Source organism: Oncorhynchus masou, chromosome 30, assembly GCF_036934945.1.
Source record: "Oncorhynchus masou masou isolate Uvic2021 chromosome 30, UVic_Omas_1.1, whole genome shotgun sequence".
NCBI lineage: Eukaryota > Metazoa > Chordata > Actinopteri > Salmoniformes > Salmonidae > Oncorhynchus > Oncorhynchus masou.
Window position 1 is genome coordinate 63,634,601 of NC_088241.1, and position 23,291 is coordinate 63,657,891.

The 23,291-nt window shown below is 50.8% G+C and overlaps 1 protein-coding gene across 1 annotated transcript in view; it reads right to left on the bottom strand.

Moving 5' to 3' along the window:
• The window catches only part of LOC135523223 (serine/threonine-protein kinase 17A-like), a 64,460-nt gene that overhangs the window by 25,335 nt on the left and 15,834 nt on the right, over positions 1–23,291 (bottom strand). The window contains 1 exon segment of the mRNA XM_064949934.1: positions 13,664–13,876. Within this exon segment, the coding sequence (XP_064806006.1) occupies positions 13,664–13,876 (213 nt within the window).

Consider the following 23,291-nt stretch of genomic DNA (forward strand, 5'->3'; position numbering starts at 1 on the left):
CAGTCAGTAGGAGACCAGGTGACAGTCAGTAGGTGACCTGGTGACAGTCAGTAGGTGACCAGGTGACAGTCAGTAGGTGACCAGGTGACAGTCAGTAGGTGACCAGGTGACAGTCAGTAGGTGACAGTCAGTAGGTGACCAGGTGACAGTCAGTAGGTGACCAGGAGACAGTCAGTAGGTGACCAGGAGACAGTCAGCAGGTGAGAGTCAGTAGGTGACCTGGTGACAGTCAGTGGGTGACCTGGTAACAGTCAGTAGGTGACTAGGTGACAGTCAATAGGTGACCTGAGTGAGAGTCAATAGGTGACAGTCAGTAGGTGACCAGGTGACAGTCAGTAGGTGACCAGGTGAGAGTCAGTAGGTGACCAGGTGACAGTCAGTAGGTGACCAGGTGACAGTCAGTAGGTGACCAGGTGAGAGTTAGTAGGCGTAGTCTGTAGGTGACAGTGACAGTCTGTAGGTGACCTGGTGACTGTCAGTAGGTGACGAGGTGACAGTCAGTAGGTGACCTGGTGACAGTCAGTAGGTGACCAGGTGACAGTCAGTGGGTGACCTGGACAGTCAGTGGGTGACCTGGTGACAGTCAGTAGGTGACCAGGTGACAGTCAGTAGGTGACCAGGTGACAGTCAGTGGGTGACAGTCAGTAGGTGACCAGGAGACAGTCAGCAGGTGACAGTCAGTAGGTGACCTGGTGACAGTCAGTGGGTGACCAGGTGACAGTCAGTAGGAGACCAGGTGAGTCAGTAGGTGACAGTCAGTAGGTGACCAGGTGACAATCAATTAGTGACCTGGTGACAGTCAGTAGGTGACAGTCAGTAGGTGACTACGTGACAATCAATAAGTGACCTGGTAACAGTCAGTAGGTGACTAAGGTGACAGTCAGTAGGTGACCTGGTGACAGTCAGTAGGTGACTAGGTGACAGTCAATAGGTGACCTGGTGAGAGTCAGTAGGTGACAGTCAGTAGGTGACCAGGTGACAGTCAGTAGGTGACCTGGTGACAGTCAGTAGGTGACTAGGTGACAGTCAATAGGTGACCTGGTGAGAGTCAGTAGGTGACAGTCAGTACGTGACCAGGTGACAGTCAGTAGGTGACCAGGTGAGAGTCAGTAGGTGACCAGGTGAGAGTCAGTAGGTGACAGTCAGTAGGTGACTTGGTGACAGTCAGTAGGTGACCAGGTGACAGTCAGTAGGTGACCTGGTGACAGTCAGTAGGTGACTAGGTGACAGTCAGTAGGTGACCAGGTGACAGTCAGTAGGTGACCAGGTGACAGTCAGTAGGTGACAGTCAGTAGGTGACCAGGTGACAGTCAGTGGTGACCAGGAGACAGTCAGTAGGTGACCAGGAGACAGTCAGCAGGTGACAGTCAGTAGGTGACCTGGTGACAGTCAGTGGGTGACCTGGTGACAGTCAGTAGGTGACTAGGTGACAGTCAATAGGTGACCTGGTGAGAGTCAATAGGTGACAGTCAGTAGGTGACCAGGTGACAGTCAGTAGGTGACCAGGGTGGAGAGTCAGTAGGTGACCAGGTGACAGTCAGTAGGTGACCAGGTGACAGTCAGTAGGTGACCAGGTGAGAGTTAGTAGGCTTACAGTCTGTAGGTGACCAGGTGACAGTCTGTAGGTGACCTGGTGACTGTCAGTAGGTGACTAGGTGACAGTCAGTAGGTGACCTGGTGACAGTCAGTAGGTGACCAGGTGACAGTCAGTGGGTGACCTGGTGACAGTCAGTGGGTGACCTGGTGACAGTCAGTAGGTGACCAGGTGACAGTCAGTAGGTGACTAGGTGACAGTCAGTAGGTGACAGTCAGTAGGTGACAGGAGACAGTCAGCAGGTGACCAGGAGACAGTCAGCAGGTGACAGTCAGTAGGTGACCTGGACAGTCAGTGGGTGACCAGGTGACAGTCAGTAGGAGACCAGGTGAGTCAGTAGGTGACAGTCAGTAGGTGACCAGGTGACAATCAATTAGTGACCTGGTGACAGTCAGTAGGTGACAGTCAGTAGGTGACTACGTGATAATCAATAAGTGACCTGGTAACAGTCAGTAGGTGACTAGGTGACAGTCAGTAGGTGACCTGGTGACAGTCAGTAGGTGACTAGGTGACAGTCAATAGGTGACCTGGTGAGAGTCAGTAGGTGACAGTCAGTAGGTGACCAGGTGACAGTCAGTAGGTGACCTGGTGACAGTCAGTAGGTGACCTGGTGACAGTCAGTAGGTGACTGGAGGTGACAGCCAATAGGGTGACCTGGTGAGAGCCAGTAGGTGACAGTCAGTAGGTGACCAGGTGACAGTCAGTAGGTGACCTGGTGACAGTCAGTAGGTGACTAGGTGACAGTCAATAGGTGACCTGGTGAGAGTCAGTAGGTGACAGTCAGTAGGTGACCAGGTGACAGTCAGTAGGTGACCAGGTGAGAGTCAGTAGGTGACCAGGTGAGAGTCAGTAGGTGACAGTCAGTAGGTGACTTGGTGACAGTCAGTAGGTGACCAGGTGACAGTCAGTAGGTGACCTGGTGACAGTCAGTGGTGACTAGGTGACAGTCAGTAGGTGACCAGGTGACAGTCAGTAGGTGACCAGGTGACAGTCAGTAGGTGACAGTCAGTAGGTGACCAGGTGACAGTCAGTAGGTGACCAGGAGACAGTCAGTAGGTGACAGGAGACAGTCAGCAGGTGAGAGTCAGTAGGTGACCTGGTGACAGTCAGTGGGTGACCTGGTAACAGTCAGTAGGTGACTAGTGACAGTCAATAGGTGACCTGGTGACAGTCAATAGGTGACCTGGTGAGAGTCAATGGGTGACAGTCAGTAGGTGACCAGGTGACAGTCAGTAGGTGACCAGGTGAGAGTCAGTAGGTGACCAGGTGACAGTCAGTAGGTGACCAGGTGACAGTCAGTAGGTGACCAGGTGAGAGTTAGTAGGCGACAGTCTGTAGGTGACCAGGTGACAGTCTGTAGGTGACCTGGTGACTGTCAGTAGGTGACTAGGTGACAGTCAGTAGGTGACCTGGTGACAGTCAGTAGGTGACCAGGTGACAGTCAGTGGGTGACCTGGTGACAGTCAGTGGGTGACCTGGTGACAGTCAGTAGGTGACCAGGTGACAGTCAGTAGGTGACTAGGTGACAGTCAGTAGGTGACAGTCAGTAGGTGACCAGGGAGACAGTCAGCAGGTGACCAGGAGACAGTCAGCAGGTGACAGTCAGTAGGTGACCTGGTGACAGTCAGTGGGTGACCTGGTGACAGTCAGTAGGTGACCAGGTGACAGTCAGTAGGAGACCAGGTGAGTCAGTAGGTGACAGTCAGTAGGTGACCAGGTGACAATCAATTAGTGACCTGGTGACAGTCAGTAGGTGACAGTCAGTAGGTGACTACGTGACAATCAATAAGTGACCTGGTAACAGTCAGTAGGTGACTAGGTGACAGTCAGTAGGTGACCTGGTGACAGTCAGTAGGTGACTAGGTGACAGTCAATAGGTGACCTGGTGAGAGTCAGTAGGTGACAGTCAGTAGGTGACCAGGTGACAGTCAGTAGGTGACCACTGGTGACAGTCAGTAGGTGACAGTCAATAGGTGACCTGGTGAGAGTCAGTAGGTGACAGTCAGTAGGTGACTAGGTGGCAGTCAGTAGGTGACAGTCAGTAGGTGACTAGGTGGCAGTCAGTGGTGACAGTCACAGGTCAGTTGGTGACTAGGTGACAGTCAGTGGTGACTAGGTGGCAGTCAGTGGGTTACCAGGTGACAGTCAGTGGGTGACTAAGTGGCAGTCAGTAGGTGACAAGGTGGCAGTCAGTAGGTGACAAGGTGACAGTCAGTAGGTGACAGTCAGTAGGTGACAGTCAGTAGGTGACTAGGTGGCAGTCAGTAGGTGACCAGGTGACAGTCAGTAGGTGACTAGGTGACAGTCAGTGGGTCACCATTTGACAGCCAGTAGGTGACCTGCTGACAGTCAGTGGGTGAGTAGGTGACAGCCAGTAGGTGACCTGGTGACAGTCAGTGGGTGACCAGGTGACAGTCAGTAGGTGACCAGGTGACAGTCAGTAGGTGACCAGGTGACAGTCAGTAGGTGACAGTCAGTAGGTGACTAGGTGACAGTCAGTAGGTGACAGTCAGTAGGTGACCTGTGGGTGAGTCACAGCCTTAAGCTCCTGTGAGAGGCTGAGTGAGAGCGAAATCTAGAGAACAAGTCATCCCTCCATCCTTCTCTTCCTCCTGGATGGAAACATTTCTCCCAGTCAGTGGTATGAGTTGTGTTTCCACAAGCGTTCATGTTCATTATGTTGCCTGCTGAAAGGAACCCCACTTGTTAGACAAGGCCTGGAAAACTTTATGTCAAAGGACATGTGCTCTTGTGCACTACTGTATATTTGTATTGGCCCCTTGCCAAGAACCCTGAGAGAACGTTTCCCTGTGCCATGGATTAATTAAATCAATGATGCACTGCCGGGAAAGATCGATCCAACTTTTATCACCAACCCATTTCAGCCAAACTGAACACAGGATCCGTCTGGTCTATTTCTGGTAACCTGTTTTGTTTCGCCACTCGAACAAGCAACACAAAAACTAGCCACGTTATCAATGGAGAGAAAGAGCTCAGTGTAGCTTCACTGGGGAGGGGCTATCCCCCTTGCTCAATGTCCGGAGATGAGATTAACCCTCCCTCATGGTTCATATTCTCCTCTCTTTCTCTGGGCTGGAAGCCACGGCCCGGAACCTCGCGTGCCACTGTGGAGCACAACGGAGATAATGAACTCCCAGCTGGGGCCCAGAGAGGAGAGCCCAATGAGGCCACACTCCCTCATCCAGCCCCTGCCCTCGCCATCCTGCTTGGAAAAGCGCACTTTGGACCCTGGCTCGCTAATCCCCCATTCGATTTACCTCCCCACTTCCCTGGCTCGCTAATCCCCCCATTCGACTTCCCTCCCCACTTCCCCTGGCTCGCTAATCCATGCCCCCCCCCATTCGACTTCCCTCCCCACATCCCCTGGCTCACTAATCCCCGCCCCCATTCTACTTCCCTCCCCACTTCCCCTGGCTTGCTAATCCCCTCTCCTCCCATTCTACTTCCCTTCCCCTCCCACTTCCCATGGCTCGCAAATCCCCCCCCCATTCGACTTCCCTCCCCACTTCCCCTGGTTTGCTAATCCCCCCATTCGACTTCCCTCCCCACTTCACCTGACTCGCTAATTACCCCCCATTCGACTTCCCTCCCCACTTCCCCTGGCTCGCTAATCCCCCCATTTCGACTTCCCTCCCCACTTTCCCTGGCTCGCTAATCCCCCCCATTCGACTTCCCTCCCCACTTCCCCTGGCTCGCTAATAATCCCCCCCATTCCCCTGACTCGCTCCCCCCCCTCCCACTTCCCCTGGCTCGCTAATCCCCCCCATTCGACTTCCCTCCCCACTTCCCCCTGGCTCGCTAATCCCCCCATTCAACTTCCCTCCCCACTTCCGCCTCATACTGTAGTTGCATGATTAACTCCATACTTCAGGCCACCCTCATCTGTAGCCCATGCAACTCCCGGTCCCTCATCTGTAGCCCATGCCACTCCCGTCCCCTCATCTGTAGCCCATGCCACTCCCGGTCCCTCATCTGTAGCCCATGCCACTCCCGGTCCCTCATCTGTAGCCCATGCCACTCCCGGTCCATCATCTGTAGCCCATGCCACTCCCGGTCCATCATCTGTAGCCCATGCCACTCCCGGTCCCTCATCTGTAGCCCATGCCACTCCCGTCCCTCATCTGTAGCCCATGCCACTCCCGGTCCATCATCTGTAGCCCATGCCACTCCCCGTCCCACATCTGTAGCCCATGCCACTCCCGGTCCATCATCTGTAGCCCATGCCACTCCCGGTCCTCATCTGTATCCCATGCCACTCCCGGTCCTCATCTGTAGCCCATGCCACTCCCGGTCCCTCATCTGTAGCCCATGCCACTCCCGGTCCTCATCTGTAGCCCATGCCACTCCCGGTCCCTCATCTGTAGCCCATGCCACTCCCGGGTCCCTCATCTGTAGCCCATGCCACTCCCGTCCCTCATCTGTAGCCCATGCCACTCCCGGTCCCTCATCTGTAGCCCATGCCACTCCCGGTCCCTCATCTGTAGCCCATGCCACTCCCGGTCCATCATCTGTAGCCCATGCCACTCCCGGTCCCTCCTCCTCCTCATGTCTCTGGGTTTGCTCTAGTGGCCCAAAATACCAATCAGCTGTAAAAAAAACAACCCCATCTCTCATCTCCCTCTGTCTCAACTCTGTTTCCCCCTCATCTCTCTCCGTCTCCTTCATCTCCTTGCATCTCCCTCCGTCCGTCTCTCTCCCTCCTCTGTCTCTCTCAGTCTCCCTCCCTCCCTCTCTTCTCTGTCCCTCTCCCGCTGTGTCCTCTCCTCCATCTCCCGCCGCTCTCTCTCTCTCTCCTTCTTTTTTGACAATATTATTGATTTCCTGAGTGTCTTCCTTGTGGTACAGTAGAGAGGTGGTCTGTCTTGTGGCAGGGGATGGGAAGAGTAAACTGAGGAATGAACAGCAGGTCAACAATGGACTTAAGACGGGGGGAGTGCAGCAGCAATTAAGGGATATTCTATTCTAAAAGATTACATTCTAATACAGACAACAAACAAAATGGAATACTGCAAAGAGCTATGCTCCATCATAGCTATGCAACTGACCGATCCCACTCATCACAAACTGAAATAGATGAAGCTATATTGTTTCACGGTATACCTGAAACTTTGATACCACGTAATGTGTCTCACGCCGTATAAGCAAATGAGAGGATCAATTCTATAACCACAGCCCCATACAGCGCGAGCGCACCTTTCGTGCCTCTTGACTGTTCCACATAGCCTGCACTGGGAGTCTGACTGTATCATGTCACCTCTACTCATGATGAACTGGGAGCCTGGACTGTATCATGTTAGATCTCTACTCATGATGAACTGAGAGTCTGGACTGTATCATGTTAGATCTCTGATGCACAGAAGTTAAAACACTTGAATAATGCAGCACGGTATGTAGAAATGTTGAAACTTTTCATTACTGTTCGCAAACAATGTCCATACAGGTTACAACACTTTACAATGGAAGAAGATACTGGTAGCTTCCAGCTTTGCAGGCTAACATTTCAGCTAAAGCTACTCTTTCTTGTGACAATATGCTAACCATAAAACAAATCAAAGCTTATTGTTACCACAAACTTGATTCATTCACTTAATTGTCTCTCCATCATGTCCAAAAATACTTACGGTAGTCCTGCTCTCTTCCTCACCAAACTCAACTGACTGTGGGGCTGGGCGGTCATGAACAACCTAATGAACAACCTAATTACTGAACAACCTAATTACTGGGTTTAAGGAGACAAGGCACACTTTTATAAAAGAAGAGATTTCTACTTCTATCCAAATGTTTTTGATCAGTACAATAAAATAACAGTGTCATCTGTCGCGCCATGAAATCAGCAGCAAAACAAGCTCAATAACTCAATGCACACACACTGCTATTGAATATGCATTCAGCTGTATTGTGGATAAGCTTAGGCTATAATCTAGATTTACCCAGTTAATCAATAGATAATTACCATTCAAATAAATTATTACCCTTATGTTATGTAGTTAGATTGTTTTTACTAATGTCAAATGAATTGTATGATTGTATAATTGATTCATTAAATTTGCATGACTGTCTTATCAACTTAAAAATAAATCATATTGAACTCAAGAGACGGCCAACTACTGAACAGAGCAGTAGCTGAGTTGATTTGCCTGGATCAAGTGGTATTCTGGGACTTTAGCTAATACACCTTTAATTTTTACCATGGTATAATTTTGGTATCGAGTATCGTAATATTGAACCTAGTATCAGGATCGAAGTCAAAATTCTGGTATGGTGACAACACTGTAAGGCTGAAGTATGAGTCTCCAAGGCCGTCAGTGAAAATAAGAATTTGTTCTTAACGGAAAAAGATCATGAGAAATATTAACGAATGTTAACTCGTTAATCTAACGTCCTAAAGAGGCGTCATTCCAGTAGCGGCCCTTTGAGGGAGTAGCATCCCCCACACACGGAATGTTCTAGTCTTGTCCAGGTGAGCGGTCAAGTCACAGAGGGGCTCCATATGGACTGGAGTGACTGTTAGAAGAGGTCATGCAGTGTGGTGTCCTTGGCATTAGTTTAGGATGCTAATCTAGCAGACCAACCAATTATCTCCTGCTAACGCTAACCCCTCTCCTACCCTCTAGGCCTGCTCAGGGTAGGCTTGGACACCACAGGGGTTCACTTAAAGCCCTTTTAGTCTGACTCATTGGGGACGCCAAGCCGGTCACAGATAACATGCAACGCAGTAGGCTACTACACTGTACAGGGAGTTTGGGACCCTGTTGGGAAATCAAGAAGCCATTTCACATTGTGTGTGAGATGTACTATATATATTAGGCTTGGGTGTAATACTGTATATACTGTATTCTGGGCTATTTTAACAGGATGACACTGTCCCCAAAAAATGATAAAGTCAATGATTGTCTCTAGCTCAGGGTTCCAGCTATGCATTTGGTTTGCAAACACTAGTTGTTGTATTGAAGGAGGGGCTTGTTGTGTTGGAGAAAGGAAGATGTTTGTCACCCACCCTCACACTGAAATGTCCTTATGATGGATGTCACATTGGGCTGTTTTAAAGCCTAGTAGGTGTGTGTGTGTGTGTGTGTGTGTGTGTGTGTGTGTGTGTGTGTGTGTGTGTGTGTGTGTGTGTGTGTGTGTGTGTGTGTGTGTGTGTGTGTGTGTGTGTGTGTGTGTGTGGAGGGGGGCATTGAAACGTGAGGGCAACGAGGGCCACTTGCGCTAGAGGCACGAGATTCTGCTGGGGGGATCTGAAATTTTACAGCTCAAACACTGTGGCCCGGCCCAGTGAAGTAGTTTAACGTAAGAAAGGCAGAGAGTGAGGGCAGGAGATGCTGTGAAGATGGAGTCTGCTCTGCAGTAATGATCAACCCCTTTAGCGTTTCATTAAGTAGAATAACATTTGTTTCTGCTGTTCTGAAACAGACACACACCACACTAGGGTTGAATATTTTCCTCGTATTTTTACAAATGTTCCATCCTGAGAATAAAGCACTTTTCTCCCAGGTAACCTAGTGTCATTCTAAAGCATACTGTGCCTTCAGAAAGTATTCACACCCCATGACCTTTCTACATTCTTTTGTGTTACAAAGTGAGAGAAAAATGTATGTCTTTTTTTTATGTCAAAGTGGAAGATTTTTTTTTAATTTTTTTATACAAATGTTAGAATTTTTGAAAAATAAAACACTAACTATTCAAGTATTCAACCTGGAGTCAAAACATGTTAGGAACACCTTTGGGCAGCTATTACAGCTGTGAGTCTTTCTAAGAGTTTGCCACACCTGGATTGTGCAACATTTGCCAATTATTCTTTTTCAAAATTCTTCAAAAACTCTGTTAAATTGGTTGTTGATCATTGCTAGACAACCATTTTCAGGTCTTGCCTAGATTTTTAAGCACATTTTTGTCAAAACTGTATCTCGGCCACTCAGGAACATTCACTGTCTTCTTGGTAAGCAACTCCAGTGTAGATAGGATAACTGAGGATGGATCCAATCAGTCATTCAACTCTATCGGGTTAAAAATCAACATTGGTCTCATGGTGAAATCCCTGTATTGATACACCATCCAATATATATATGAGAGAGAGAGAGAGAGAGCTGCTGTTTGACTTGATGACTCAGATGTTATTATTGGTTAGGTACAGTAGGCTAATAGTTTTTCTTCTACAGTGAGTTTGAACCCAAAGAGCCTGGTAACCAGTATGGATCCTGTCTGGGAAACCAATCAGCCAATCAGTGTGATGGATCCCTGACAAATCTCTCGCCCTAACAAACCCAAAGTTCAATGTCAGCATGTGACACAGAGAAACCCAGTCCCCAACACAATGTCTGTGTGTCTGTGTCTGTGTGTCTGTGTGCCCCATCCAGTGCAGCAGAGATGAGCAGAGAGGGAAGAGAGGAGGGGGGATGGCACGTTGTTGAAATAGCCAGTGCTCACTGAGGCATGGGGAGAATTGCCTCTGGTCTTTGGGACTGGATTACTGCTCTCAATGGCCTACGATTTTTACTCGCTCTGGCTCTCCTGCTCTCCCCTCCTCCCTCTATCCAGGGAGGTCTCCCTCTTACCTATCCAGGAGGTCTCCCTCTCCCTCCATCCAGGAGGCCTCTCTGTCTCTCCTCTATCCAGGGAGGCCTCGGTCCCTCCCCTCCTCCCTCTATCCAGGAGGCCTATCTGTCCCTCTCTCCCTCTATCCAGGAGGTCCCCTCTCCCTTCCTCTATCCAGGGAGGCCTCTCTCTCCCTCCCTCCCCCTCCTATCCAGGGAGGTCTCCCTCTCCCTCCCCTCTATCCAGGGAGGCCTCTTTCTTCCCCCCCTCTATCCAGGGAGGCCTCTTCTCCCTCCCTCCCCCTTCCACCTACCAGGGAGGCCTCTCTCCCTCCTCCCTTCTATCCAGGGAGCCTCCCTGTCCCCTCCCTCTATCCAGGGAGGTCCTCCCTCCCCCCTCCCCTCTATCCAGGGAGGCCCTCCCTCCCTCCCCTCCTCTATCCAGGGAGGCCTCTGTCCCTCCCTCCCCTCCCTCTATCCAGGGAGGCCTCTTCTCCCTCCCTCCCTCCTATCCAGGAGGCCTCTTTCTCCCTCCTCCCCCCTCCCTCCCTCCCCCTCCCCCTCCCCCTCCCTCCTCCCTCCCTCCCTCCCTCCCTCCCTCCTCCCCTCCAGGGAGGCCTCTTCCTCTCTCCCTCCCTCCCTCCCCTCTATCCAGGGAGGCCTCTCTCTCCCTCCCCCTCCCTCATCCAGGGGAGGCCCTCTGTCCCTCCCTACCCCGTCCCTCTATCCAGGGAGGCCTCCTCTCCCCCCCTACCCCCTCCCTCTATCCAAGGAGGCCTCTGTCCCTCCCTCCCTCTATCCAGGGAGGCCTCTCCCCCTCCTCTATCCAGAGGCCTCTCTCTCCCTCCCCTCCCTCTATCCAGGGGAGGCCTCTTTCTCCTCCCTCCCTCCTCCTATCCAGGGAGGCCTCTCCTCCCTACCCCTCCTCTATCCAGGAGGCCTCTGTCCCTCCCTCTCTCCCTCCTCTATCCAGGGAGGCCTCTCCCCTCCCCCCTCTATCCAGGGAGGCCTCTCCCTCCCCCTCCCTATATCCAGGGAGGCCTCTTTCTCCCTCCCTCCCTCCCTCCCTCCCTCCCTCCTCCCTCCAGGGAGGCCTCTTCCCCCCGGTTTCATTCTAGTTCTATGTCTCTACCTCACATAAGTCACTGACACAATCGTTAATTTTTTATTTGTGTTTATCCTAGTCCTGCAATTATTTCTCCTTGCCTATGTACAGTAACCCCCTCTCCTGTACTGTCATTCTCCTTCTCTCAGTCATCTCCTCTCTCTGTGTACAGGACAGAGGGATAGTCATGGAGGACAGGGTTTCACTGCAGTCTCAATATTTAATGACTTGCCATGGACCTGCAGCCTTTCAATGAACCATCTGGGTCATGAGCTTTTTATTATTCACCAGGCAGGTGAGGAGGCAGGAAGCTAGGAGATCAGTCTGCTGTGCTGGGAGATCAGTCTGCTGTGCTAGGAGATCAGTCTGCTGTGCTGGGAGATCAGTCTGCTGTGCTAGGAGATCAGTCTGCTGTGCTGGGAGATCAGTCTGCTGTGCTAGGAGATCAGTCTGCTGTGCTGGGAGATCAGTCTGCTGTGCTAGGAGATCAGTCTGCTGTGCTGGGAGATCAGTCTGCTGTGCTAGGAGATCAGTCTGCTGTGCTGGGAGATCAGTCTGCTGTGCTAGGAGATCAGTCTGCTGTGCTAGGAGATCAGTCTGCTGTGCTAGGAGTTCAGTCTGCTGTGCTATGAGATCAGTCTGCTGTGCTGGGAGATCAGTCTGCTGTGCTGGGAGATCAGTCTGCTGTGCTAGGAGATCAGTCTGCTGTGCTGGGAGATCAGTCTGCTGTGCTGGGAGATCAGTCTGCTGTGCTGGGAGATCAGTCTGCTGTGCTGGGAGATCAGTCTGCTGTGCTGGGAGAGCAGTCTGCTGTGCTGGGAGATCAGTCTGCTGTGCTGGGAGATCAGTCTGCTGTGCTGGGAGATCAGTCTGCTGTGCTAGTAGATCAGTCTGCTGTGCTGGGAGATCAGTCTGCTGTGCTGGGAGATCAGTCTGCTGTGCTGGGAGATCAGTCTGCTGTGCTGGGAGATCAGTCTGCTGTGCTGGGAGATCAGTCTGCTGTGCTAGGGAGATCAGTCTGCTGTGCTGGGAGATCAGTCTGCTGTGCTAGGAGATCAGTCTGCTGTGCTAGGAGATCAGTCTGCTGTGCTAGGAGATCAGTCTGCTGTGCTGGGAGATCAGTCTGCTGTGCTGGGAGATCAGTCTGCTGTGCTAGGAGATCAGTCTGCTGTGCTAGGAGATCAGTCTGCTGTGCTAGGAGATCAGCCTGCTGTGCTGGGAGATCAGTCTGCTGTGCTGGGAGATCAGTCTGCTGTGCTGGGAGATCAGTCTGCTGTGCTGGGAGATCAGTCTGCTGTGCTGGGAGATCAGTCTGCTGTGCTAGGAGATCAGTCTGCTGTGCTAGGAGATCAGTCTGCTGTGCTAGGAGAACAGTCTGCTGTGCTGGGAGATCAGTCTGCTGCTGGGAGATCAGTCTGCTGTGCTGGGAGATCAGTCTGCTGTGCTGGGAGATCAGTCTGCTGTGCTAGGAGATCAGTCTGCTGTGCTAGGAGATCAGTCTGCTGTGCTAGGAGATCAGTCTGCTGTGCTAGGAGATCAGTCTGCTGTGCTAGGAGATCAGTCTGCTGTGCTAGGAGATCAGTCTGCTGTGCTAGGGAGATCAGTCTGCTGTGCTGGGAGATCAGTCTGCTGTGCTGGGAGATCAGTCTGCTGTGCTAGGAGATCAGTCTGCTGTGCTGGGAGATCAGTCTGCTGTGCTGGGAGATCAGTCTGCTGTGCTGGGAGATCAGTCTGCTGTGCTGGGAGATCAGTCTGCTGTGCTAGGAGATCAGTCTGCTGTGCTGGGAGATCAGTCTGCTGTGCTAGGAGATCAGTCTGCTGTGCTGGGAGATCAGTCTGCTGTGCTGGGAGATCAGTCTGCTGTGCTAGGAGATCAGTCTGCTGTGCTGGGAGATCAGTCTGCTGTGCTGGGAGATCAGTCTGCTGTGCTGGGAGATCAGTCTGCTGTGCTGGGAGATCAGTCTGCTGTGCTAGGAGATCAGTCTGCTGTACTAGGAGATCAGTCTGCTGTGCTAGGAGATCAGTCTGCTGTACTAGGAGATCAGTCTGCTGTGCTAGGAGATCAGTCTGCTGTGCCCGCGAGCCTGTCTCATACATTCTGTGGGTCAAAAGTGATACGTAGGAGTTGAGCTTCCTTTTGACCTGAATAATACTTGGTATGAGATCCCATCACCTATCCTGTTTCTTCAGATCCATTTAGATGAAGGAGATGGAGCCATATTGAGACTACTGAGATACTCAAGGCCGTGTGAATATACAGTACGTGCATAACCAGATGCCGTCCATGTCTGAAGAGGATTAAAACAACTGAGAGGGGCAGACCTCTTCACGTGTCTGCATCATCTCTGCACCGTAATGCTGAGGACGTGGCATTGTTCCCACGACATATTGGCATAGTGCTATACTCACAACTGGAGGACGAGCACCATCTCGGAGGCCATCTCGTAGACCTGGTGCAGGTTCACCACCCGCTGGCTGGCCGTGGCGAGCTCCAGAACGGCCACCTCGTGGATGATCTCCAGCCTGCAGTCCTGGCCCTTCCTCCTCTTCCTCATGAACTTGGCGGCGTACTCCTGCCCCGTGCACTTCTCCACACACTTCCTCACCACGGCAAACTTCCCCCTGAGGAGAAGAGGATGTTGCGTTAACAGTAATGTTTCACTGAGAGATTGTATTCTGGCTCAGAGAATAAGGTAGACTGGAAAAGCCTCATGCTATTTACTGTAGAGTAGGTTTATTTATTCACCATCAAAGTTATTATAAAAAGCCTTTTAACTGTGGTAACTGTAACCATGGTAACTGTGACTATGGTAACCGAAGGCAGTCTTTCATTTGTTAATGCCAAGTTGACTATACGACCTAGTTTCGCTGACCCAATAGGCCGATACTGTCTTTCTACCAACTCGCAAGAACGACACAAAGCCGCAATGAACGTTTTGAATTTCAAGTCTTGTGAAACTAAATGAAGTGATCCCAGTGCATCTCATTAGAGATGAATGTCGTTACAAATCAAAAGGAACCAACGTACAAGCAGCGTATTTACACAAACCTTTTCTCCCCCTCGCAGAACCCTTTCATCTCAGTGAGAGAAGAGACTTGAGCTGTGTGTGTGTTCCTGTGTGTGTGTGTGTGTGTGTGTGTGTGTGTGTGTGTGTGTTCCTGTGTGTGTGTGTGTGTCTGATGACGTGGATGAGAGAGAGAAAGAGAGGGTGTTCCAGTGATTCTGAAACCGGCACACTTGTTATCGTTGGGAGCTGAACATCCCTTTGTCTCCTTGGCATTTCTACAGGATGAAGTCATCCCCCCGTTCCCAGAACCAGAACCCGAGCTGGGCCCTTTCTCACCGTTACAACCGCCTGCTTTGTGGCTCTGACCCACTTTGAATGTGGACTGGGATGATGCAGGTGCAGGGGCCTGGTCAGGTGTGAAGAACACACAGCGAGTGTGTTGTGTCCCAAATGGTGCCCCATTCCCTACGTAGTGCATTACTTTTGACCAGGACCCATAGGGAATAGAGGGTCCTCTCTGAGAGAAAGGAATGCATGAAGATGACACGCCCACACCAAGATGACACGCCCACATCAGCCCCCCTCTTGGCTGCTGTCAACTGTCAGACTCCAGCCACCCCAGTCATAGACTGTTCTCTCTGCTACCGCACGGCAAGCGGTACCAGAGTGGCAAGTCAAGGTCCAAGAGGCTTCTTAACAGCTTCTAACCCCAAGCCATAAGACTCCTGAACAGCTAATCAAAGGGCTCCCTCTTCTACACTGCTGTTACTCTCTGTTTACGATTGATGCATATTCAGTCTAACTCTAACTACATGTACATCTTACCTCAATCACCTCGACTAACCGGTGCCCCTCCACATTGACTCTTGACCCTGTATATCGCCTCACTTGTTATTTTACTGCTACAGTTTAATTATTTGTTACTTTTATTTTTTTATTATATATGTTTTACTTAACACTTATTTTTCAGCATTAATGGTTAAGGGCTTGTAAGCATTTCACGTAAGGTGAACACCTAAAATGTATTTGATTTACTTCCGGCGCCGACAGAGATGGCCGCCTCGCTTCGCGTTCCTAGGAAACTATGCAGTTTTTTGTTTTTTTTTACGTGTTATTTCTTACATTAGTACCCCAGGTCATCTTAGGTTTCATTACATACAGTCGAGAAGAACTACTGAATATAAGAGCAGTGTCAACTCACCATCAGTACAACCAAGAATATGACTTTCGCGAAGCGGATCCTGTGTTCTGCCTTTCAACCAGGACAATGGAATGGAACCCAGCCGGCGACCCAAAAAAGACTTCGTAAAGAGGGAAACGAGGCGGTCTTCTGGTCAGACTCCGGAGACGGGCACATCGTGCACCACTCCCTAGCATTCTTCTCGCTAATGTCCAGTCTCTTGACAACAAGGTTGATGAAATCCGAGCAAGGGTAGCATTCCAGAGGGACATCAGAGACTAACGTTCTTTGCTTCACGGAAACATGGCTCACTGGAGAGACGCTATCGGAGTCGGTGCAGCCAGCGGGTTTCTCCACGCATCGCGCCGACAGAAACAAACATCTTTCTGGTAAGAAGAGGGGCGGGGCGTATGCCTTATGGCTAACGAGGCGTGGTGTGATCACAGAAACATACAGGAACTCAAATCCTTCTGTTCACCTGATTTAGAATTCCTCACAATCAAATGTTGACCGCATTATCTACCAAGAGAATTCTCTTCGATTATAATCACAGCCCCCAAGCAGACACATCGGATGGCTCTGAACAAACTTTATTTGACTCTTTGCAAACTGGAATCCATACATCCTGAGGCTGCATTCATTGTAGCTGGGGATTTTAACAAGGCTAATCTGAAAACAAGACTCCCTAAATTGTATCAGCATATCGATTGCGCAACCAGGGCTGGCAAAACCTTGGATCATTGTTATTCTAACTTCCGCCCTGCCACACCCTCCTTTCGGAAAAGCTGACCACGACTCCATTTTGTTGATCCCTGCCTACAGACAGAAACTAAAACAAGAAGCTCCCACGCTGAGGTCTGTCCAACGCTGGTCCGGCCAAGCTGATTCCACACTCCAAGACTGCTTCCATCACATGGACTGGGATATGTTTTATTGCGTCAGACAACAACATTGACGATTACGCTGATTCGGTGTGAGAGTTCATTAGAACGTTCGTTGAAGATGTCGTTCCCATAGCAACAATTAAAACATTCCCAAACCAGAAACCGTGGATTGATGGCAGCATTCAGTGTGAACAGGCAGTGGCTCGGGTGGTAGATGTCCTTGATGATCTTTATGGCCTTCCTGTAACATCGGGTGGTGTAGGTGTCCTGGAGGGCAGGTAGTTTGCCCCCGATGATGCGTTGTGCAGACCTCACTACCCTCTGGAGAGCCTTACAGTTGAGGGCGGAGCAGTTGCCATACCAGGCGGTGATACAGCCCGCCAGGATGCTCTCGATTGTGCCTCTGTAGAAGTTTGTGAGTGCTTTTGGTGACAAGCCGAATTTCTTCAGCCTCCTGAGGTTGAAGAGGTGCTGCTGCGCCTTCTTCACGATGCTGTCTGTGTGAGTGGACCAATTCAGTTTGTCTGTGATGTGTATGCCGAAGAACTTAAAACTTGCTACTCTCTCCACTACTGTTCCATCGATGTGGATAGGGGGGTGTTCCCTCTGCTGTTTCCTGAAGTCCACAATCATCTCCTTAGTTTTGTTGACGTTGAGTGTGAGGTTATTTTCCTGACACCACACTCCGAGGGCCCTCACCTCCTCCCTGTAGGCCGTCTCGTCGTTGTTGGTAATCAAGCCTACCACTGTTGTGTCGTCCGCAAACTTGATGATTGAGTTGGAGGCGTGCGTGGCCACGCAGTCGTGGGTGAACAGGGAGTACAGGAGAGGGCTCAGAACGCACCCTTGTGGGGCCCCAGTGTTGAGGATCAGCGGGGAGGATTGAAAGCAGATTCATTATCACCGTCACGGCCCTAGATTCATTATCACCGTCACGGCCCTAGATTCATTATCACCGTCACGGCCCTAGATTCATTATTACAGTCACGGCCCTAGATTCATTACCGTCACGGCCCTCGACTCATTACCGTCACGGCCCTAGACTCATTACCGTCACGGCCCTAGATTCATTACCGTCACGGCCCTAGATTCATTATCACCGTCACGGCCCTAGATTCATTACCGTCACGGCCCTAGATTCATTATCACCGTCACTCATTATCACCGTCACGGCCCTAGATTCATTATCACCGTCACGGCCCTAGATTCATTATCACCGTCACGGCCCTAGATTCATTATCACCGTCACGGCCCTAGATTCATTATCACCGCCACGGCCCTAGTTTCATTACCGTCATTTCATTATCACCGTCACGGCCCTAGACTCATTATCACCGTCACGGCCCTAGACTCATTATCACCGTCACGGCCCTAGACTCATTACCGTCACGGCCCTCTCATTATCACCGTCACGGCCCTAGATTCAGTATCACCGTCACGGCCCTAGATTCATTATCACCGTTATTCATTATCACCGTCACGGCCCTAGATACATTATCACCGTCACGGCCCTAGATTCATTACCGTCACGACCCTAGACTAATTAACGTCACGGCCCTAGATTCATTACCGTCACGACCCTAGATTCATTACCGTCACGTCCCTAGATTCATTATCACCCCTAGATTCATTACTGTCACGTCCCTAGACTCATTATCACCGTCACGGCCCTAGATTCATTACCGTCACCGATTCATTATCGGGCCCTAGATTCATTATCACCGTCACGGCCCTAGATTCATTAGCCCCGGCCCTAGATTCATTAGCATTTCACCGTCACGGCCCTAGACTCATTATCACCCCTAGACTCATTACCGTCACGGCCCTAGACTCATTATCACCGTCACGGCCCTAGACTCATGACCGTATCTCACCGTCACGGCCCTAGATTCATTACCGTCACGGCCCTAGATTCATTACCGTCACGGCCCTAGATTCATTACGGGCCCTAGATTCATTACCGTCACGGCCCTAGATTCATTACCGTCACGGCCCAAGATTCATTATCGCCGTCACGTCCCTATTCACCGTCACGGCCCTAGACTCATTATCACCGTCACGGCCCTAGACTCATTATCACCGTCACGGCCCTAGGCTCATTACCGTCACGGCCCTAGATTCATTACCTTCACGACCCTAGATTTATTACCGTCACGGCCCTAGGCTCATTATCACCGTCACGGCCCTAGATTCATTATCACCGTCACGGCCCTAGATTCATTATCACCGTCACGGCCCTAGATTCATTATCACCGTCAAGGCGCTAGATTAATTACACGGCCCTAGACTCATTACCGTCACGGCCCTAGACTCATCATGGCCCTAGACTCATTACCGTCACGGCCCTAGATTCATTACTCACGGCCCTTATTACCGTCACGGCCCTAGACTCATTACCGTCACGGCCCTAGACTCATTACCGTCACGGCCCTAGACTCATTACCGTCACGGCCCTAGATTCATTACCGTCACGGCCCTAGACTCATTACCGTCACGGCCCTAGACTCATTACCGTCACGGCCCTAGATTCATTACCGTCACGACCCTAGATTCTTTACCGTCACGGCCCTAGACTTTTTATTTTGTATTTATTTTACCAGGTAAGTTGACTGAGAACACATTCTCATTTACAGCAATGACCTGGGGAATAGTTACAGGGGAGAGGAGGGTGGGGGGTGAATAAGCCAATAAACTAGGGATGATTAAGTGGCCATGATGGTACCCAGATTGGGAATTTAGCCAGGACTGGGCTGAGGCTCAGTCCAGAGATGTACTACATCAGCTGGGTCCACCATTACTTTTGAAAACACTTCCCTTTGAAAAATATAAAGACTGGAGGATTTTAAAAAAAACGGCCTTTAGTTAGGCTAAATATTTGAGGGTGGAATTTTCTAGGTTGGGTTTCTATGGGAAGAAGTCAGTAAAAGGCTGGTTTTCAGATGGTTGTGTAAATCATACTCTTGAGGATGTGGCTAACAAAGGCGTTTGTTATTGTCTGAAGTCAGTCTGACAGCTGTGACTCAGTGACAAGGTCAGTGACTTGGACACTAAACACAACCTCCTCAGTCACAGCATCCAATGAAAGCCCATAAGAATGTGGAGAGCAGATGTACCGCATTTACAACATCTTAGCGGGCGGCATCTAATCATTCAAGTTCAGAATAAATAGTTTTGGTGCTATAGAGAACCTAACTGAGGAGAGTTTTACCTGACGACGGCATGGCTGAGTCTTACAGGCTTTCTGATGACGACTCTGAGTTTACAGGCTTTCACCTGACCTGCATGGCTGAGTCTTACAGGCTTTCACCTGACGACTGCATGGCTGAGTCTATTTCACCTGACCTGCATGGCTGAGTCGTACAGGCTTTCACCTGACGACTGCATGGCTGAGTCTTACAGGCTTTCACCTGACGACTGCATGGCTGAGTCTTACAGGCTTTCACCTGAGACTGCATGGCTGAGTCTTACAGGCTTTCTGATGACGACTGCATGGCTGAGTCTTACAGGCTTTCACCTGACGACTGCATGGCTGAGTCTTACAGGCTTTCACCTGACGACTGCATGGCTGAGTCTTACAGGCTTTCTGATGACGACTGCATGGCTGAGTCTTACAGGCTTTCACCTGACGACGGCATGGCTGAGTCTTACAGGCTTTCACCTGAGACTGCATGGCTGAGTCTTACAGGCTTTCACCTGCTGACTGCATGGCTGAGTCTTACTCATTGCATGGCTGAGTCTTACAGGCTTTCACCTGACGACTGCATGGCTGAGTCTTACAGGCTTTCTGATGACCTGCATGGCTGAGTCTTACAGGCCTGATGACGACTGCATGGCTGAGTCTTACAGGCTTTCTGATGACGACTGCATGGCTGAGTCTTACAGGCTTTCTGATGACGACTGCATGGCTGAGTCTTACAGGTTTTCTGATGACGACTGCATGGCTGAGTCTTACAGGCTTTCCCTGCCGACTGCATGGCTGAGTCTTACAGGCTTTCACCTGACGACTGCATGGCTGAGTCTTACATGTTTTCACCTGACGACTGCATGGCTGAGTCTTACAGGCTTTCTGATGACGACTGCATGGCTGAGTCTTACAGGCTTTCACCTGACGACTGCATGGCTGAGTCTTACAGGCTTTCACCTGACGACTGCATGGCTGAGTCTTACAGGTTTTCTGATGACGACTGCATGGCTGAGTCTTACAGGTTTTCTGATGACGACTGCATGGCTGAGTCTTACAGGCTTTCACCAGACGACTGCATGGCTGAGTCCAGGCTACCTGACGACTGCATGGCTGAGTCTTATTTTCTGATGACGACTGCATGGCTGAGTCTTACAGGCTTTCACCTGACGACTGCATGGCTGAGTCTTACAGGCTTTCACCTGAGACTGCATGGCTGAGTCTTACAGGCTTTCACCTGACGACTGCATGGCTGAGTCTTACAGGCTTTCACTTGACGACTGCATGGCTGAGTCTTACAGGCTTACCTGACGACTGCATGGCTGAGTCTTACAGGCTTTCACCTGACGACTGCATGGCTGGTCTTACAGGCTTTCACCTGACGACTGCATGGCTGAGTCTTACAGGCTTTCACCTGACGACTGCATGGCTGAGTCTTACAGGCTTTCAGACGACTGCATGGCTGAGTCTTACAGGCTTTCTGATGACCTGCATGGCTGAGTCTTACAGGCTTTCACCTGACGACGGCATGGCTGAGTCTTACAGGCTTTCTGATGACGACTGCATGGCTGAGTCTTACAGGCTTTCTGATGACGACTGCATGGCTGAGTCTTACAGGCTTTCTGATGACGACTGCATGCCTGAGTCTTACAGGCTTTCACCTGACGACGCCATGGCTGAGTCTTACAGGCTTTCTGATGACGACTGCATGGCTGAGTCTTACAGGCTTTCACCTGCCGACTGCATGGCTGAGTCTTACAGGCTTTCACCTACGACTGCATGGCTGAGTCTTACAGGCTTTCACCTGCCGACTGCATGGCTGAGTCTTACAGTCTTTCACCTGCCGACTGCATGGCTGAGTCTTACATGCTTTCACCTGCCGACTGCATGGCTGAGTCTTACAGGCTTTCACCTGCCGACTGCATGGCTGAGTCTTACATGTTTTCTGATGACGACTGCATGGCTGAGTCTTACAGGCTTTCACCTGACGACTGCATGGCTGAGTCTTACAGGCTTTCACCTGACGACTGCATGGCTGAGTCTTACAGGCTTTCACCTGACGACTGCATGGCTGAGTCTTACAGGCTTTCACCTGACGACTGCATGGCTGAGTCTTACAGGCTTTCACCTGATGGCATGGCTGAGTCTTACAGGCTTTCACCTGCCGACTGCATGGCTGAGTCTTACAGGCTTTCACCTGCCGACTGCATGGCTGAGTCTTACAGACTTTCACCTGCCGACTGCATGGCTGAGTCTTACAGGCTTTCACCTGCCGACTGCATGGCTGAGTCTTACAAGCTTTCACCTGACGAATGCATGGCTGAGTCTTACAGGCTTTCTGATGACGACTGCATGGCTGAGTCTTACAGGCTTTCACCTGATGGCATGGCTGAGTCTTACAGGCTTTCACCTGACGACTGTATGGCTGAGTCTTACAGGCTTTCACCTGACGACTGCATTGCTGAGTCTTACAGGCTTTCTGATGACGACTGCATGGCTGAGTCTTACAGGCTTTCTGATGACGACTGCATGGCTGAGTCTTACAGGCTTTCACCTGATGGCATGGCTGAGTCTTACAGGCTTTCACCTGACGACTGCATGGCTGAGTCTTACAGGCTTTCACCTGACGACTGCATGGCTTAGTCTTACAGGCTTTCACCAGACGACTGCATGGCTGAGTCTTACAGGCTTTCTGATGACGACTGCATGGCTGAGTCTTACAGGCTTTCACCTGCCGACTGCATGGCTGAGTCTTACAGGCTTTCACCTGACGACTGCATGGCTGAGTCTTACAGGCTTTCACCTACGACTGCATGGCTGAGTCTTACAGGCTTTCACCTGCCGACTGCATGGCTGAGTCTTACAGGCTTTCACCTGCCGACTGCATGGCTGAGTCTTACATGCTTTCACCTGCCGACTGCATGGCTGAGTCTTACAGGCTTTCACCTGCCGACTGCATGGCTGAGTCTTACATGTTTTCTGATGACGACTGCATGGCTGAGTCTTACAGGCTTTCACCTGACGACTGCATGGCTGAGTCTTACAGGCTTTCACCTGACGACTGCATGGCTGAGTCTTACAGGCTTTCACCTGACGACTGCATGGCTGAGTCTTACAGGCTTTCACCTGACGACTGCATGGCTGAGTCTTACAGGCTTTCACCTGATGGCATGGCTGAGTCTTACAGGCTTTCACCTGCCGACTGCATGGCTGAGTCTTACAGGCTTTCACCTGCCGACTGCATGGCTGAGTCTTACAGACTTTCACCTGCCGACTGCATGGCTGAGTCTTACAGGCTTTCACCTGCCGACTGCATGGCTGAGTCTTACAAGCTTTCACCTGACGACTGCATGGCTGAATCTTACAGGCTTTCACCTGACGAATGCATGGCTGAGTCTTACAGGCTTTCTGATGACGACTGCATGGCTGAGTCTTACAGGCTTTCACCTGATGGCATGGCTGAGTCTTACAGGCTTTCACCTGACGACTGCATGGCTGAGTCTTACAGGCTTTCACCTGACGACTGCATTGCTGAGTCTTACAGGCTTTCTGATGACGACTGCATGGCTGAGTCTTACAGGCTTTCTGATGACGACTGCATGGCTGAGTCTTACAGGCTTTCACCTGATGGCATGGCTGAGTCTTACAGGCTTTCACCTGACGACTGCATGGCTGAGTCTTACAGGCTTTCACCTGACGACTGCATGGCTTAGTCTTACAGGCTTTCACCAGACGACTGCATGGCTGAGTCTTACAGGCTTGATGACGACTGCATGGCTGAGTC